The sequence below is a fragment of the Austrofundulus limnaeus genome, unplaced genomic scaffold (genome assembly GCF_001266775.1).
Source record: "Austrofundulus limnaeus strain Quisiro unplaced genomic scaffold, Austrofundulus_limnaeus-1.0 Scaffold689, whole genome shotgun sequence".
Taxonomy (NCBI): domain Eukaryota; kingdom Metazoa; phylum Chordata; class Actinopteri; order Cyprinodontiformes; family Rivulidae; genus Austrofundulus; species Austrofundulus limnaeus.
The window spans coordinates 115,693-130,488 of NW_013953091.1; the positions used below are offsets into that span (position 1 = coordinate 115,693).

Sequence of the window (14,796 nt, forward strand, 5' to 3'; positions counted from 1 at the left end):
CACACACTTTTTTACTATAATATTTGTTTCATCTATCACTCACAGCTCATAGTTAGGTAAAAACAAAAGTTTTGAATATTTAAAAATTTATTTATTAAAGTAAAACCATCAATCAATGTCAAACAAATGAAAACTTATAAGTAAGCTTTAATGTAAACAGATTAAACACACTGAGTTTAAAAATACGTCAAGGCCTGGGGTCTCATTTATAAAGGATTGCATGGAAACCATACTAAAACTGAACGTACGGCCAAAAGGTGAAAATGGCGTACGCCAAAAAAAAAAAATCAAATTTATAAAAGCGTACGTACGCATGTTTCTGAGCATTGTTCCTTAATAAATCACAGCCAAATTCAGCAAATTGTTGTGTTTATAAAGAGTTCATCTGGTCCCAAATGAGGCAGTGGTCATGTCCCCCTATAGTGGTCTGGCTTAGTTACTGTTTGCAATCGATCTTTTCTGTGTTCCATGCATAATGTCTGTTATTTTGACAGGTAAAAGAATTRTACTTGTAAATTTGATTCGTACTTGTAATGTGGCAAAGTTGTAACAAATTTATGTACGTTTATAGACTTACATGTACAAATTTAGACTCTTACACATTCTATGATTCTGACAGTTATCTTATCCCATACAGGAGGGCTGCAGATATTTTGAAAAGTACTTTAGGAAAAGAGCATACACATTATTTTTGATAAATAATTTCACAAAGTGAACAGCAAACTGAGAATAAATTAAGTGTGACAGCATTATTATCTACCTCACATCTGGAGAAAGTATCTTATTTAATGAACAAAAACAGCACATTAATTAACAGAACATTATTTCTATTATTGTGATAAACAATCAATAATAATTAAAGATAAATACATGTAACACACAACAAGTAAGTTAACATACTGACTAGTTTTAACAGTTTGATCTGCATTAGTTTTATTAGTATAGTTAAATCCAGGTGTTCCTTCTTATCTTTGCACAGTTTTCTAAAAATGTAGTTAAGATCATACGCAAGTTCATCCAGATTTGTTTTACTTCTATGGGGTGATAATCTCATTATGCCTTCCCAGTATGGCCTCTGTGTCAACAGCATAATCTAAAAACAAATCAAAAAACATTTAAACTCATAATCAAAGCCATTCCAACGGCTGTCTCATGTTTAATTGCAGGTTCATTGGCTTATTCACCTATTGTTCCATGTTTACCACAATTATTATTTGGAAATTACTCTTTCAAAGATTCCAAGTTTTCCAATAAAATTATTCGACACACTTTCGATCATATTATTTATCCCACCCTGCCATTTAAAAATTCCATTCGTCAAAATTTTCCACCACAATCAATCCATAAATTACGTACTAAATACCTCAAATTTCCAATTGCACCAAGAGCCAAAGAAATCCACTTTAAAACTTTAAATGGAATATATCCATCTAATTATTTTATTCATCAGAGGTTTGGTATTGAAACAAATAATTGTGTTTTTTGTGATGATACTGAAACAACAGAACATTTAATCTTTCAATGCATGTATGTTGAAACATTATGGTCTGATATGTTTGACTGGTTATTTCCCAAAGTTCCCAGTCTCCAAATGTTCTCTGAAAACAATATAATTTATGGACTTATTATGGACAATAACAACAGTGACTTTCTCATCAACACTATTATCAGACCCAAACCAGTGGTTATTCCGTATGTTGCGGGTGTTTCGGAGAAACTGAGACGTTTATTTTCTAAACATGATGTCCCAGTGGCTTTCAAACCCCAAAACACATTACGGCAAAGGCTGGTTCACCCCAAAGATCCGGTGCCCCGGCACAAACAGAGCAATGTTGTATATGCTGTTAAGTGCCAGGAGGACTGCGACCAGTTATACATCGGGGAAACAAAGCAGCCACTGTTCAAAAGAATGTCCCAACACAGACGAGCTACATCTAATGGCCAGAACTCTGCAGTTTTCACTCATTTACAGGCCAGCGGTCACTCTTTCAGAGATGAGGATGTTCTCATTCTTGATAGAGAGGAACGTTGGTTTGAGAGAGGAGTAAAAGAAGCCATTTTTGTAAAGAAAGACCGTCCATCATTAAACAGAGGTGGAGACCTCCGTTTTCAGCTGTCCCCCTCCTACAGTGCTGCTATTGCCAGTATCACTCCATCCCCTGTTAACAATAAGTGTTAATTAGGTGTCAACGATAGCCATGTGATGTGAGTATCAGTCACATGGAGGCAGKGCTYAAAAGCCTGAATTTTGCCTGAAACTCTCAGACTGAAGAAGTCTCTTGGAGGAGAGACGAAACGTTTCATTAGAGAAGAACCCGTCCAGAAGACCTAAACAATTTTTTTTTTGATTATTATAATTCTGGGGAAATTTTTCATCCATAAAGCTAAATATCTTAAGGTTAAACCAAATTTCTATCATTTTCACAATGACTTTATTTTGTACTGCAATTCTCTTAAAGTGATGCACACTAAACATGCCCACAATCTGTGCTCTTTAAAGGAAGAGTATGATTTAACATCTAAACCCTAGCCTTTTTTTTTTTGTTCCTTCTTATTTTTAAACTTCTTATCTTTATTTGCACTCATCCTTTTCTCTTATATGCATGTTTGTTTGAAATACCCCTTATTGTTTTGTACATTGTATTATTTTGTGTGTTCTTTGTTGTTTAATAAAAAAAGCCTTCCCAATATGGCGGCGGTGTTGACGTCTGAGTTCCTCTTCAGCATGTGATCGAATACCCGTCGCCATTTTTAGGAAACATTTTATATTACATTTATATTAACTATTTTTTATAGTAATAAATAAATAAAATCCGGCTAAGTCATCAGAATGTTTTTGTATTTGTTAGTATCTATTTATTAACTGAAAAAGGAAGCACTTGAACTATAAAAATGTGCAGTTATATCGAGACGAACATCGTTCACCACGTGAGGCACGCCATTACGTCCTTGACTAGAAAGGCAAAGACAACTTTCCACCATTTTGTTTGTGCGAAACCACACGAAAACACGCCCCGTGACGTCAAACTCGTCACGCAGTATAAAAGGGGAAGACCCTCCTCTGCAGCTCATTCCTGGATTTAGTCAAAGGTAAGTCAAGTCAGAGGAGATGTTGACGTTGTGAATGTGACAGTCGTCTTTTAATACCAAATTAATATTGGCTAAAAAATAATAAAAAAAAAACACTTTAATGTAGTTCCAGACGTGGAACACTATATTAACAATTAAAAAGTAATTATATGTTTTTGTGTGTGTTTTTTTCTGCAGGGTTCAGTTCGCTTCTGAAGACTCATCGAGGACTTTGAGCAGCTTTTCTCAATTGAATTTTTTTCTCAAGTAATGGACATTTGATTTACTATTTTTGCCTCCAGTTTCCCCCCCGAAGGAAAAGGCTTTAGCTTTAGCATCTTAGCTGCCACAGCCCCACCCATGAGGGGGCCTCATTTTGAACAATTAAAACGACATAAAAATGATGAAATGTGAGCTATAAGTTCCTGAAAAAGTACACCATAATATACCCGAGACGCTGAGGATCTGTAGTAACAATAGTAAGTTGATTTTTGAAGTTAAAATTGAATCGACATAAAACGAGCTTCTTGTCGTAGATGCTAGGCTAGCTTAGCGGTAGCCTGGCTAGCAGGCGTCGTGGAAAACAGCTTGTTCTTCTAGTATGAGCTCACACGGTGAAGTCACGGACTGGATCCGTGCCTTTGCGTGTGAGACGGAATGAACAAACTTAAAATAAAACATATATATATAAATGTTGGATTTCGCATAATTACCATAAGCAATCTCCTCATAAAGATTGCCTTAAGCATAAAAGGAAAGCAGCACATGATCATGATGAAATCGGACTTTTTGCCTGACAGACAGAGAGCCGCAGTCTGCACATAAAGACTGCTGCTGGGGAGATGGAGGGTGTATTTATTATCAAACAGTTGTGATAAAAGCAGCACGGAGAGAGGACACTGGATTTGGTTACTTGCTGGCCCGTCCTTGGACTAGCGGCGCCGCTTTCCCCCGGCTTGGAGCGGCTGTTTTGGGACGGCGTTGCCCGGCTTTGGTGGTTGTTTATGAGGGGGTAGAAGAGGGGGTAGAGCCGGGCTGGAGGTGTAAACAGAGGGAGGGCTGTGATCAGTGCAGCTCCCTCCCTCTTTTCACTCTTAAAGCAGCTGCTCAGTTTAATAAGCCTTTACAGGCTGGGCCATCAAATCCTGGGCCTTTTACTATGTTATTTAATTATTCATGTGTCTCCTTTGTAAACCTGCTTTGCTACTTTAAAAAAAACTATAAATTTAGATGTGTTTTTGCAGTCAAATATGCTTTAACGTGTAGAAAATGTGCCAAAGCACCCCCTATGGGTGTCCCTGCTTTAAAATGTGTATATGTGTCAAATAACCCACATTTTCAGGAGTTATTTGCAGTTGTGGAGACAAAATAAAACCTTAGATGAGTTGTTGCAGGTAAGACTGAACCGACTCTGACATTTCAGGACGTCTAAAGCTTGTAAACGAGCACAAAAACCAGTTTAAATCCCAACTCTTAGAGCATAAATATAAATATATTAAATGTTGCTTCTATAAACCAGTCCAGGCAGGTTTAAGTGGTGTTTGTTGGGCCTCGTTAGGCTTCATTTTAAATTAAATTAAATAATAAACACGCAGCAGATTTGGGTTATAGGTTTCTCCTTTAAACATTTGTCTGTATTTTAACTCTTCTCTATAAGAAATGCATTTGAAGTAAAGTTTTAGTTAGGGCATAATGAAAGTAAACTCACCTGTTGGTGGCAGTAAGTGTCCTAATTTATACTGGCATGATTACCAGGCTTTGATCTGTGCTGAAACTGTTCTTCTGACCACTTCTCATGCAATTAATACCTTTTTATAACATTTTTATGCTGTTAGAAATCAGTGCACTTAGTTCAGCTTGATTACTTTTGAATAATTAAAATGTTACTAATATTTTTCTAAATTATTCAGTTTTTTATAGAGACTCGATCAGATATTTATACCCATTAATTAAACATAAATAATTAGTGAATACATATTAGTTTTTATGCATTTTAAATAAAAAATTAAAACTTTTAATTAATGAGTTGGTTTTCTAAATATGTGACGCTTGTCTTTTTTCTTTCTATAGCCTAAGTAATACATGCATTAATAAAAATAATTCATTTCACGTGTGTTTGACTTGCACAATGAACACCGGGTTATTTATTTTTTTTTAATTGGTTTGCAAGGACAATGAGGAAGAGCTCAGCTGCAAACCTGCAGTTAGTTTCAAAGTGAAATTAAAACAACCCTGTGGATTATCATCAGACTGGTTGATGGCTGAGGTTCAGTCAAGCTTTTTGTTTACGACCGCCTCAGTGTTGAAATAATTCAGAGTTGCTTCAAAATGGAGTTTTCCCTCAGTTGTTTTGTTAAATCGATGAGTGCGATGGTGTTTGTGCACACCACCAGCCACCTCTGAAGGAGATGATTGAAAGTGTTGCTGATGTCGCGCTGTTTGGAAATTTCTTGCGTGGTCCACGTGGGATTTTTCCTGCACATTAAAGAGAAATGAGCCGTTCGTGTTCACCGTGTGGCTCTTCTGTTTCAGGCATGGCGGGGGGACCAATTGACCCCAGGGAGATTTTGAAAGGCATCGAGGCCCTTCTGGGGAAGGATGGGGAGCTCCGGAGCCTGGAAGGTGTCCCAAAGGTGTTCGGGTGAGAGACTAAAGCTACCATGTTTTTATCTTTTATGTTAAATAATTAAATTAAATAATTATTTTTAATTTTTTTTTCCCCGCAGGCTGATGAAGGCCTCCTGCAAGATGGTCAGTAGGTGTATGTACCTGAACATCTTGCTGCAGACAAAATCCCACGATGTTCTGAACAGGTAGATGATTCGCACATCTTCTTTGTCCTGCTGCAGCCACTAAATCTAATGTTTTATTTAAAAAAATTAAAATAAAATCTCTTGGGTTTCACCCAGGTTTATAAGAGTCGGCGGGTACAAACTCCTGAATTCTTGGCTGACCTACTCTAAGACCACCAACAACACGCCCCTGCTGCAGCTCATCCTGCTCACGCTCCAGAAGCTGCCTCTCAAAGTAGACCACCTCAAACAGGTACTGAGTCCATCTACCAGCATCAATCAGCTCGCAGCACGTTTACACAATCTGACATATTTGTCTTCTTCCAGAACAACACTGCCAAGCTGGTGAAGCAGCTGAGCAAAAGTGCAGAGACTGAAGGTTAGTTATGGGATGAAGCTCCTGGTTGAAAAGCAACAAAATGTCTGGACATTAAAGATGCTTTGATTTGAAAGGGATGGGCAGAGTTTTGCTTTGAGACTCGGTTCATGTGAGTTTAGTTAAGAAGTCAGCTGGTGGTCAGATCACCAGAGAAGAAGTGTGTAAAGAAAGTTCATTTTTACTGTACAAAAATGTGTTTTGATTTGAAGTTGCACCCAGCTTGTATTCTGATTGTAGTGTTGATTGTGTTTGCAGAGCTGAGGAAACTGGCAGCTGTTCTCGTCGATGGCTGGATGGCTACGATCCGCTCCCAGAGCGTGTCGAGCAGTGGCAGCTCTCCTGCTGGTACGCATCCAAACTTGTTGGATTCAAAACCCGTGTCGTTTCCACCCCCCAGCTCCACAAGTCGTCTCATTTCTTTCTGTTTGTTTTCCAGATAAAAAGAAAAAGAAAGAAGAAAGCAAAGTGCCGGTGAGAGACGTGAAAGACAAGACCGGAGACGAGGAGAAGAAGAAGGAGAAACCCAAAGCCCACGCTCCCAGTCACGCAAAGATCCGCTCTATAGGTACCAGCTCAGCTGATGAGAACTGGTGCGACTGGTTTCCACAAGCTGATACTAACAGTCTTTGTTTGGCTTGTGCTGCAGGGTTAGAGATGGAAACTCCCAACCCAACTCCTCCGAAGAAGACCCCCTCTGCCCCACAGCTGGGCAACAAGTACAACATAAAGCCCCCACTTCTCAAGAGGCCCAGGTACTTAATGATGCAAGGTTACAAGGAAACAAAAACATAAGAAAATGTTCCATAATATAATATAATATAATATATTATAACATATTATATAATATAATACAACATAACATAATATAACATAATATACAATTATATTACATATAAAATTATATAACATAACATAATAAAATATAATATAAAATTATTTAACATAACATATTAGATAACATAATATATTATGTTATATAATATGTTATGTTAAATAACATAACATATGTTATATAATATATTATATAACATAACATAATAAAATTTAATACTAAATTATATAACAACATAATATATTATAACATGTTATATAATATAATACAACATAACATAATAAAATACAATATCGTTTAATAAAAGTGGGTCAAAAGGCTTTGTTGGACAGAGCTGACCTTGTTTTCTTATCTTGTGTTGCTCACTGCTGCCCCCCGGAGGCTGGCTCTAGTACTGACGTGTTTTATCTCTTCACAGCGCTGGTCCCTCAGATGCGCCACCGCTGGAGAAAAAGTACAAACCTTTAAACACCCCCTCCAACTCAACCAAAGAGATCAAAGTAAAGCTAATTCCTGCTCCACGTAAGTCTTGCACATTAAAGGCCCGTCTCTCTGTGTGACTCTGAGCATGTTGGTTGACGGTGTTTTTTCATCGTGTGTTTTCACCACAGCCATGGAGGGCACAGGATTTCTGGACGCCCTGAACTCTGCCCCTGTGCCTGGGATCAAAATCAAGAAGAAGAAATCCGCTGCTGCTACCAGTCCTGCTCACAACAAGGCTGCCTCGCCCACTTCAAACAAGGTACACACTGTGTAATTTCATATACTGTGAATGAGATATTTTGCTAACAAACAGTAACTACTGTAACCAGCTGAGCACAAAATGATTTCATCATTTATATGTTTTTATTCGTGTTTGTTATCTCAGACCAACCCGTTCGACAACAAAGCAGCTGGATATTCTTCGTCTGCTAAACCCTCGTCTCCAGAAACAGCCACGTCCGTCAGTTCTGACGACAAACAGGATCCGGAGCAGCCCGGAACTCCAGTTCCCCCTGAGGACCCAGAGGGCTCCAACAGCAGTAAGGCTCACAGTGAACATCATCTCTTTGTTGTTAAACAATATTTAGGGCTTTCAACAAATAGCTGTCAGTTAAAGTTGATAGAGATCAACTTAAACTGTAGTTTTATTTCATTTAACTTGATCTGATAAGTGACCATACTTGTATTTGAAGAAGCTGCCGTGCAGCACGAGGTCTAAGCCTGTTTCCTGTCACTGTAGGTGAGAAGCCCAACGCTCTGGCAGAACCACGAGGAGAAGAAGAAAATCTGACGAAGAAGGGCAAGAAGAAGAAGACGGTTCACTGGGCCGAGGAGGAACAGCTTAAACACTACTTTTATTTTGATTTGGATGAAACTGAGAGAGGTAAGAAGCTGCTGGTTTTCTCCCGTCTGAGCAGAAAATTAAAAAAAAAACTCACAAATGTTTTCATTTCTGCCGCAGTCAACGTCAACAAGATTAAAGATTTCGGCGAGGCAGCCAAACGGGAGCTCATGATGGACAGGCAGACGTTTGAGATGGCTCGCAGGCTTTCACACGATACCATGGAGGAGAGGGTGCCCTGGACCCAGCCCAGACCCCTGACCCTGATGGGCAGCCTGGTCGCCCCGGGGGCCAACAGCTCCGAAAAACTCACCCAAAGAGACCGTGAGATGGGCATCCTGCAGGAGATCTTCCTCAGCAAGGAGAGGTACGCTGCTGCTCACGCTCACTTCCTGGAGAGTATAGGCTCACTTATCACAGGAACAATATGTCGAAACAGAACAGGAAGTAGCTTTTATCAGTGTAAACTAAAACAGTGTTATGGTTTTACTCATGTATGGGACTAATACCACACCAGGGTTTAGGTCAGGATTTTTAAACTGGTAGAGTTACGGCCATTTTTATGCTTGCTCATGCTGTGGCGTCCATCTTTAATTGGACTGACTCCAAAAGTAAATTAGATGTAGATGTATACCTAATGATTACCTCCTGAAATCCCTTTTCACCTTTGGTAGTAAGTGATGAAAAAATATGGGATAAATCTTGTGCCAGCAGGAGTTTAATTTGAATTTCTGAATTTGAAATTGAATGCATTGGTTTGAAAATAAATTTCACTAAATTGAAACTGAATTTAAAGTTTTGAATTTGAATTAATTTGCTTTGAAACTGGATTTTGGTTTATTAAAAACTCATTTTGACTACTTTCACTTTTAAAATTCAGATTTTTGTGTCACATCCTGGTCCTTGAGAAAGCCAGGCAGAGTAATCAAACACAGATCAACAGATTTATGTTTCACTTTGGTGAAGTTTCCCTTCTGTATGTAACAGAGTTGATGCAATCCACTGTAAAAGTGACAAAAACAAAGTTATTTTATTGCAGTGATTATTTTTACCTGTATGTAGACACATTTACATCACATCATGGATCACATGTTGATCAGATGCTGCTGCTGACTGATCCATGATGTAAATGTGTCTACATATAGGTCAAATTAATAACTGCAATAAAATAACTTTGTTTTTGTCACTTTTACAGTGGATTGCATCAACTCTGTTACACACAGAAGATAAACTTCACCAAAGTGAAACATAAATCTGTTGATCTGTGTTTGATTACTCTGCCTGGCTTTCTCAAGGACCAGGATGTGACACAAAAGTCAGAATTTTAAAAGTGAAAGTAGTCAAAATGAGTTTTTAATAAACCAAAATACAGTTTCAAAGCGAATTAATTCACATTCAGTTCCTGTTGGCACAAGATTTATTCCATACAAAGCAGCAAAACAAAGAAATCAGTGAAACGGCTGCTGGATATCAGTAAATCCAGAACAAAAAAAAAACAGCACTACATGTTAAAACAGTTTGTTTGTTTTTTTACTGATGAGTTCTGACATTCTCTCTTCCCCAGTGTTCCTGACAGTCCACATGAACCAGATCCAGAACCTTATGAGCCCATGCCTCCCCGTCTCATCCCTCTGGACGAGGTTAGCCCACAGTAAACCCTCCGTTGTTCCTTCTGACGTTGTTCCTGTGTGCACCGTCTGACCACGGTCTGCTCTCCCCTGCAGGACTCCTCTACGCTGGATGAGAGTTACGCTGAGCCCATGGACACGTCGTCACTGCAGAGCTCCGCCCTGAACCAGAGCGAGAACTCCAAACTTCCTCCTGTCCTGGCCAACCTCATGGGGAACCTGAGTGGCAGCTCCCGCAGCCCACAGGCCACCAGCACCACCAGCAGCCCCGCCGCCCCCGCTGTCAACGTTCAGGAGCTGCTCTCCTCCATCATGGTAACGTTTCTCTGTCGTTGAATCAAACAGGGTGGTCTTTGTTTGCCCCCCGTGACTGTTTCAAACCTGTGTTTGTTGCTGTGAAGCTAACCAGTTGTGTGTCCTCAGGGAGCGTCTGGAAACCAGTCTGCTGAAGACCTGATCAAACAACCCGACTTCTCAGACAAGATTAAACAACTACTGGGTTCCCTGCAGCAGACCCAGAATCAGAGTGGTCCTCCAGCAGGTAAGCCTGGTCTCTGTGCATCATCATCATCATCATCATCATCATCGTCAGTTTGACTGATCGATTGATTTTCTCTGAAGTCAACCCAGGTCTGCTGGGACACGGTCCAGGCATGAACAACATGAACAACATGCCCATGCAAATGCCCATGAACGGAGGCTACCCACCCAACAACCCGCCGGGGGGTCCCCGCTTTAACCACCCCCCGCCTCCCCACAACCACGGCCCACCCTTCAACGCTGGCGGAGGCCCCCGCATGATGGGACCACCGCCGGGCCACGGCAGAGGAGACAACGGCAACTACTGGGGCGATGAGTTCATGAGAGGGGGCGCCCACCGGGGCGGGAACTTCCACAGGGGGGGCCGGGGTCGAGGAGGAGGTGGAGAGCCAGGCTTCAGGGGCAGAGGGCGAGGAGGAGGTCCCAGAGGAGGACACAACAACATGAACGGTACGTGGAGACCCCGACTCTGAGGAACCACACACAAGTCTGGAGTTTAGACTTAAAGTTGTCGAGGTCTGACTTACAAGAGGGTTTTTCTGTTCATCTTTTATAAAAATAACTTCATCAGTTTGGTTTAGTCACACACCTCCTCCTGCTGTCAAAGTGAAGTAAAGTACGGTGCTCAGTCTTTACTTTCACCATGTAACAGAACTGTCATATAAAAACCTGTTAGGATTTACCAAGTTTTAAATAAATCAAACGTTTTGATCCCCCTGTAGAAAAAAATACATGTAATATTTTCTAAAATATAAATAAAATATATAATGATGTCATAAAATACTAATATAATAATAAAATAAAATAAATAAAAGCTGAGCCGTGTTACGGAAAAATCATCATACAGCTTTTGCAATAGACTATAAATAAGTCTATAAAATACTTATGGAAAAAACACAAGCAAAAGTAGAAATACCTAAACAGGAAATGACTTGATGAGAAAAGAACTGAAACTGTTAACAAAAGTCGGAAAAGTAAAAATACCTTTACTCACTCTAATTTCTCAAACTTATTGGATCTGTGGACCCCTTATAGAGGTGAAAATACTCCAGGGACCCCCTCATAAACCTCATGCTGATTTAACACTAATTTACTGCCATTTTAATGCCATGAGAATCATTTTGTTTTAGTTGAGTTTATTTTACCGGTGCTTTGTTCCCCTTATTCATTCATGGTTTTTTTTTTTAAATTATTAAATGAAAAACAAAATTAACAGTTTATTTTAAAAAATTGAGGACCCTATAGCTCACAAACCCCTGGGGGTCCTGGGACCCCAGTTTGAGAACCCCTGCCTAAGAAAAAACTGTTGAATTTACTGAAGCAAACTAGTTACGAAGTAAAAGTAGCGATTTTATGAAATACTTGGTAAAATTACCAATCCTCAAGTACTGTAACAAAGTAAATGTACTTAGTACACAGCTGTGGCAGTATGTTCTGAGTGTCTGATCAGGATGTCGTCAGTCAAACATTTACTCAGCTCCTGGTGGACTGCTACCTTCAGCTGCCTCAGGAAACTGGTGTTTACACAGTCCACGCTCTGCACACACGCATTGTTGCACGGACGTTGTTCAGTTAGAAAACATGAACAAACTAAACAAACTGTCAGACTAAAGTGTAGACGATTATCAGTTAATGTGGTCCGAAAAACTAGTGTTTTGTTTTTGAGAAGAGTTGTTCTTATAAGCCTGAAAAACTCTTAAAATAAAAGCAAACTCTCCATTAGCTAACATTAGCCTAGCCAGGACAAAGGGGTGCACCAATAGAAAATTTCAGCCAATATCAGTAACCGAGAATATTATTGGTGTTATGACCGATAACCGATATTTACAGAGCCCACGTGGAGACATGGGTTTTTTTTTTTTTTTTTTTTTGCGTTCCCATGCAATACTATTGCGTTACCTCGCAAACGTTTGCGTTCCCTTGCAAAATTGTTTTGCATTCCCACGCAAAAGTTTTTGAATATGAACTGAATTAAATCAGACTTTTATTTTGAAATATCCACTTACCAAAACAGGATGTTGCCACCAGCTGAATTAAAGCAGTAGGCTAACTCGCTAACGGTGAACATGTGAATTTGTTAACAAACCAGCAGGCACAACAATAGTAGTGTTTCCATTGCAAATGTGCGCAAAACTTTGTCGATATTCTGTTAATAGTTTCGCAACTGCGGTGTTTCCATTAAGTAAGAAATGCTATTAAAGTCACACGTGAATACGTTTGTTCTCATGATAAGTCATTACAAACATGGCGGCGATGGATGTAAACACATAGCATGTTGCTACCACGACACTAGCGCTCATCATCAGAGGAGACGTCGGCGTCTTTTATCGAGGCTTTCCAGAGACTCCCTACTTGGGAGCGGCTACGTATGCTGTGTTTTTGGGAAAATGTAGTCGGTGAGTTTACTTACTTTCTTTTACTACTTCGGTGATTTCACTACTACTTTTACTTCCTGTTATCTTCTTCATCGTCGTTTTTTTTTCACCAGTAGAAACAGTCGGTTGTTGATCACGTGACTCCCGTGATGCGAAAAAAGTGTTTCCATTGCAGTTTTGCGAAAAACACCGATTTCGATGCAGCCAAAAAACCACCTCATCTTAGCGCAAAAACATTTTGTCGAAAAAAGAAATTTTTTTTCGAAATTGACGTGTTTCCATTGAGCAAATTTATTTTCGAAATTCTAACTTGCGCATTTTCATGGTCAATGGAAACACAGCTAATGAAAAACGACTTTTGCGAGGGAACGCAAAAGAAAAAAATCTCCCATGTCCCCTCACAGGCTCCGTAGATATTTACCAATATCACACAAACACAAATTATTTATTCACAAACACACTGGAAAGTTCATTATGGAAAATGGAAGAACCAGTTAGATAAACTCTGGAACAAGCAGTAACTGATTGTCTCCTCCCACAGACATGTCTAAGAGGCCGGTGTGTCGCCACTTCATGATGAAGGGAAGCTGCAGGTACGAGGAGAACTGTGCCTTCTACCACCCCGGTGTAAACGGACCACCACTACCCCCAAACTACCAGTCTAACCAGCACGGACACTAGGCGGCACAGTTCTGGTTTGTGGGACAGCAGAGCCAGAGTCTGGACTGAGACGGACTGCAGTCGGCCTCGGCCCACAGAACCATGCGTTAGAGGCTGCTGACTGATGAGATGTTCCTGTTTTTAATGGTGAGACTGAATCAAGCCACTGCACTTGACCACTAACTCTGCTGGAGCCCAGCTGACCAAACGATCCTTCTCTTCACTGTTGTACTTTGTGCCAAACGTGTTGCTGCTTTGCTCCTTCCAACCTTCATTATGTCACCAGTATGATTCCTACAGAACCGTCTTCCTGAGTGTTCAGAGGCTGTGATTAGGAAGCACAAGGCCCCAGAATGTAATCCTCTCTGACTTTTTAAACAACTTTGTATTTATCTCCGTCAGGACAGACACGCAGATATAAAGCCCACCTCCAGATTTTTATCTTTTCTTTCGGTGCAGTTTGATGAGATGAGGCTAAAGTGTTAGCTCTCTGCGCGTGTGTCGGATGTGTGGCTTCAACGTGACAATCTGTGATCAGCCCCACACCTACTGCCTGCAGGTTGTGTTTTCTCATGTGTACCCACAACATGTAGACAGTGTTCGATGTGATGAACAGATCTGTGCATCACTCAGATCAAGTGTTTTCTGTGAAAACAAATCTTTGTTTTGTCTCTTGTGGGACTAAGAATGTAATGTTTCCTGTTGATCCTTCTGTTGTTTATTTCAGTTTGCTTTTGATACAGTCTTGAACTCGGAAAAATGTTTTCAGTTTTGTCAATAGTAAATATTTGTATGAATATAGGATAAACATTCATACATATTAATTTCCTTTTTTTTTGTACAAGTGTATTGAATAAATGCCCAACTATAATTGCAGCAGTGTTTTTCTACACTTTCATGGTTTGGATATGAAATATTTACGTGTATTTTTCATTTTAAAAAAGCAAATTATTTATTAGCTGTAAAAAATATTAATATCTTTTACGTGAGTGACAGGATTGGAAAATAAGAATAAAGTGCACATCCTGAAAGTATGAATTTGAAGCATATTTTGGTTTAATTACAGCTTTTTTATACATTATAAAATGAATCAATGTGGAATACATACAGCAGGTAAAATAAGTATTGAACACGTCACCATTTTTCTCAGTAAATATATTACTAGAGGTGCTAATGACATGAAATTTTCACCAGATG

At 39.6% G+C, this 14,796-nt stretch overlaps 1 protein-coding gene across 2 annotated transcripts; it reads left to right on the forward strand.

Moving 5' to 3' along the window:
• The first annotated feature begins 3,267 nt into the window (after nucleotides 1-3,267).
• ppp1r10 (protein phosphatase 1, regulatory subunit 10) lies at nucleotides 3,268-14,637 on the forward strand. Of its 2 annotated transcripts, none has more exons than XM_014027840.1 (18): nucleotides 3,268-3,548; nucleotides 5,602-5,710; nucleotides 5,796-5,882; nucleotides 5,979-6,114; nucleotides 6,189-6,240; nucleotides 6,496-6,585; nucleotides 6,677-6,805; nucleotides 6,887-6,992; nucleotides 7,491-7,594; nucleotides 7,684-7,814; nucleotides 7,941-8,094; nucleotides 8,295-8,438; nucleotides 8,517-8,763; nucleotides 9,961-10,036; nucleotides 10,121-10,339; nucleotides 10,448-10,565; nucleotides 10,646-11,014; nucleotides 13,481-14,637. In XM_014027840.1, the coding sequence occupies exons 2-18, from the start codon at nucleotides 5,604-5,606 to the stop codon at nucleotides 13,618-13,620; spliced, it is 2,409 nt and encodes an 802-aa protein (XP_013883294.1). In that variant the 5' UTR covers nucleotides 3,268-3,548; nucleotides 5,602-5,603; the 3' UTR covers nucleotides 13,621-14,637. The 2 variants fall into 2 exon arrangements, with proteins under 2 accessions (XP_013883294.1, XP_013883295.1); XM_014027841.1 differs by having other exon boundaries at nucleotides 3,320-3,336.
• Nucleotides 14,638-14,796: the final 159 nt, after the last annotated feature.